Source organism: Penaeus japonicus, unplaced genomic scaffold, assembly GCF_977035675.1.
Source record: "Penaeus japonicus unplaced genomic scaffold, GWHDUDI00000001_assembly GWHDUDI00000005, whole genome shotgun sequence".
Lineage (NCBI taxonomy): Eukaryota > Metazoa > Arthropoda > Malacostraca > Decapoda > Penaeidae > Penaeus > Penaeus japonicus.
Window position 1 is genome coordinate 20531891 of NW_028234407.1, and position 2500 is coordinate 20534390.

At 30.6% G+C, this 2500-nt stretch overlaps 2 protein-coding genes across 2 annotated transcripts in view; one reads left to right on the plus strand and one right to left on the minus strand.

The window, feature by feature from the left end:
• LOC122250296 (putative methyltransferase-like protein 24) overlaps nt 1-2122 on the plus strand; it is a 10430-nt gene extending 8308 nt beyond the window's left edge. Inside the window, exon 6 of the mRNA XM_086536666.1 lies at nt 1-2122. This exon is cut by the window's left edge and continues 1313 nt beyond it. The gene's annotated coding sequence lies outside the window, so the exon portion shown is untranslated.
• LOC122250298 (cysteine and glycine-rich protein 1) overlaps nt 603-2500 on the minus strand; it is a 25678-nt gene continuing 23780 nt past the window's right edge. The window contains exon 6 of the mRNA XM_043011655.2: nt 603-2399. Within this exon, the coding sequence (XP_042867589.2) occupies nt 2335-2399 (65 nt within the window). The 3' untranslated portion in view covers nt 603-2334. The remainder of the gene's footprint in view (nt 2400-2500) is intronic.

Here is a 2500-nt window from a genome sequence, read left to right on the forward strand (position 1 = left end):
CTTCTACAGGGTCTTTTTTTTTCAAAATCTGTGCAATTACTTTGTAAAAAATCCTCAAAGAAAGAATATTTAAACCTTGAAATATATTTAACAGCTGTTCGTTTTTCATCTAATGGGCATGGATTTATCAAAAGAAGTACTTTCCCCTTGTCTTTATAACCTAGTGTTTCTTGGATGTCCTACCGAGTAATATCATCATTCTATGTGGCATCCTTTAGTTTCTTGGGCATCCTTGTGTTCTATTTTGATAAAGCAGACTTGGTTAATTACTTACTGCATAGCATTTGAATTTTAATATCCATATACATATCCGCCTCAGGCTGCATTTTGTAAACTGCTCTGCACTGTTTATAGGATATCACCTAGAATCAGAGCCATGTATGGCTACAACATTGTAATCATCCCGGTAAATGCAATGTATTGGTGGTGGTCAGTGGACGGGGGAGCCACATCTATGTTGAGAAGGTACAAAACATTGTTCATAAAATTTAACACAATTTTTTTTAACTATTGAATAAGTTTGGAATTTAATTTGCACAACTTTTTTCATTTGATTATATATATATTTCATAATTCCTGATTAAGGAAATATAAACATCATCTTTGAATTTTGTTTGTTATTTTATTGAAAACACATTACACATAATAGTCTAGAAAAATACATCTTACAATGTCTTACCTCATAATCCAATGATCTGAATGAATTTAGAATATTCCATAATTTGATATATAATCAGATATCATCATTAGTCAAATATACATAAGTAGGCCTATAGTTCATACATATATATTTTTTTGCTATGTCTGAAAATAAAACTGTATTTATAATGTATATTTAGTTTCATGAAGACAACTGTCCTTTTTTCATTTGCATCATTATTATTATGAATTGACCTTGTTTAGATAAAGATAAAACATTAATATACTAAACTGAAATTATAATGTCAATCAAAACCGTTTTGTGTCATCAATAATTTAGGTTGATATTGATATAATACATCAATAAAAAATATAATAATTTACATAGACAATATATTGTTTGAATCAAAACCAAATTTGTAAAAGGTGAAGGCCCTCTGTGATAGTGACCAAAGTCACTTATCTTCTGTCTGAAAGACTGCTCTATAACATAATTTCGAGAAGCAATTCAAATAAAATAATATCTTATAATATAACTAAGTCAGTACATATAAGAATTGAACTTAAACTAAATTACTGAACATGAAATTCAGATATAAATTGAAAAATCTAATACTAACTGTATGACAGAATGCTCAAGAAATAAAATTTTTAATCTTATTGAAATTCATAACCCCTAACTGTGATGTAATAAATGCTAGTAATTATATCTATCTGGTGATTTAATTTGATAAGTTTCAGTTAGAGGCAGTCCAATTTCAGCTACATTCCATTAAGAAGCATTTATAACTCCTGATTCTACTCTTCTTCAGCTGTGCTAAACAACTTGTAATGTTTAAACCATAACCAAGTAACAGATAATGTGAAAAGAAATGAATAACATATACCACTTTATGCTTAAATACAGATAAAGGGACACAGTTCATGATGAGGTGTTCCAGGAATGCAAAAACAGTGATGTGGAATGTTCAAAGAGGTGCTTTCAAATGTTTAAACTTTTGAATGCATCAGAAAATGTTCTCAAATACAGTTTAACCCTTACTAATCTAGCAGCTTTGATGCTTCTGGACAATGATTTCAATCTGGCAGTCATTAGCCTGTATGCCCGCTGTTTGATCAGCTGCGGCAAAACTGCCTTGTATTGATTATGTCAACTAAAGCTAACTTACAATGGTTGATCCTGCTTATTACCTTACATAACGGATATTTTACTACTAAACATGAAATTCAACTACATCTATCTAGTACATAGTCCACTGGGGTCAAACTGTACTGTTATGAATTAAGAATTCCTGCTAAGTTCTTCTGTAATAGATCTAATACAGAAGTTAAATTGAATAACTGTGTATTTACCTTTCATACAGTAACCAAATACATTTTTGTAACTAAGACAAAATTGAGATTCTTCATTGACCAAATGCCATCAGATGGAAATGTTTCATTCTAATAGTGAAATACACATGATGCCCTAAAATCAAATAAAGAGTTTATGAAAATAATAAAAATATTCAATAGTCTTATACGATGATTATGATTTTCATAGAAAGAAAGAAAAGAAGTCTGCTCAGATATTTTGTGTGTATGAAAGACAATACTTTACAGTGATACCTAATGTATCAATAGTTAATACAAGCTTCTAGGTATTAGAGATCTGAAGCACATACTCCCAACTTCTGACAGATTACTCGAGGTCATTTAGGACACCTTGGCTGATGACCAGCCCCAGTATCCCTTCGGGCCAAAGTTCTTCCCATAGCAGGCTGAAAAGGGAGAAATGACGATATTTAATTCTAGCAGCATACATTATCATATACAGCTACAATATCATCCAACACTAGATCAGGTAAAGTATAATGAACAA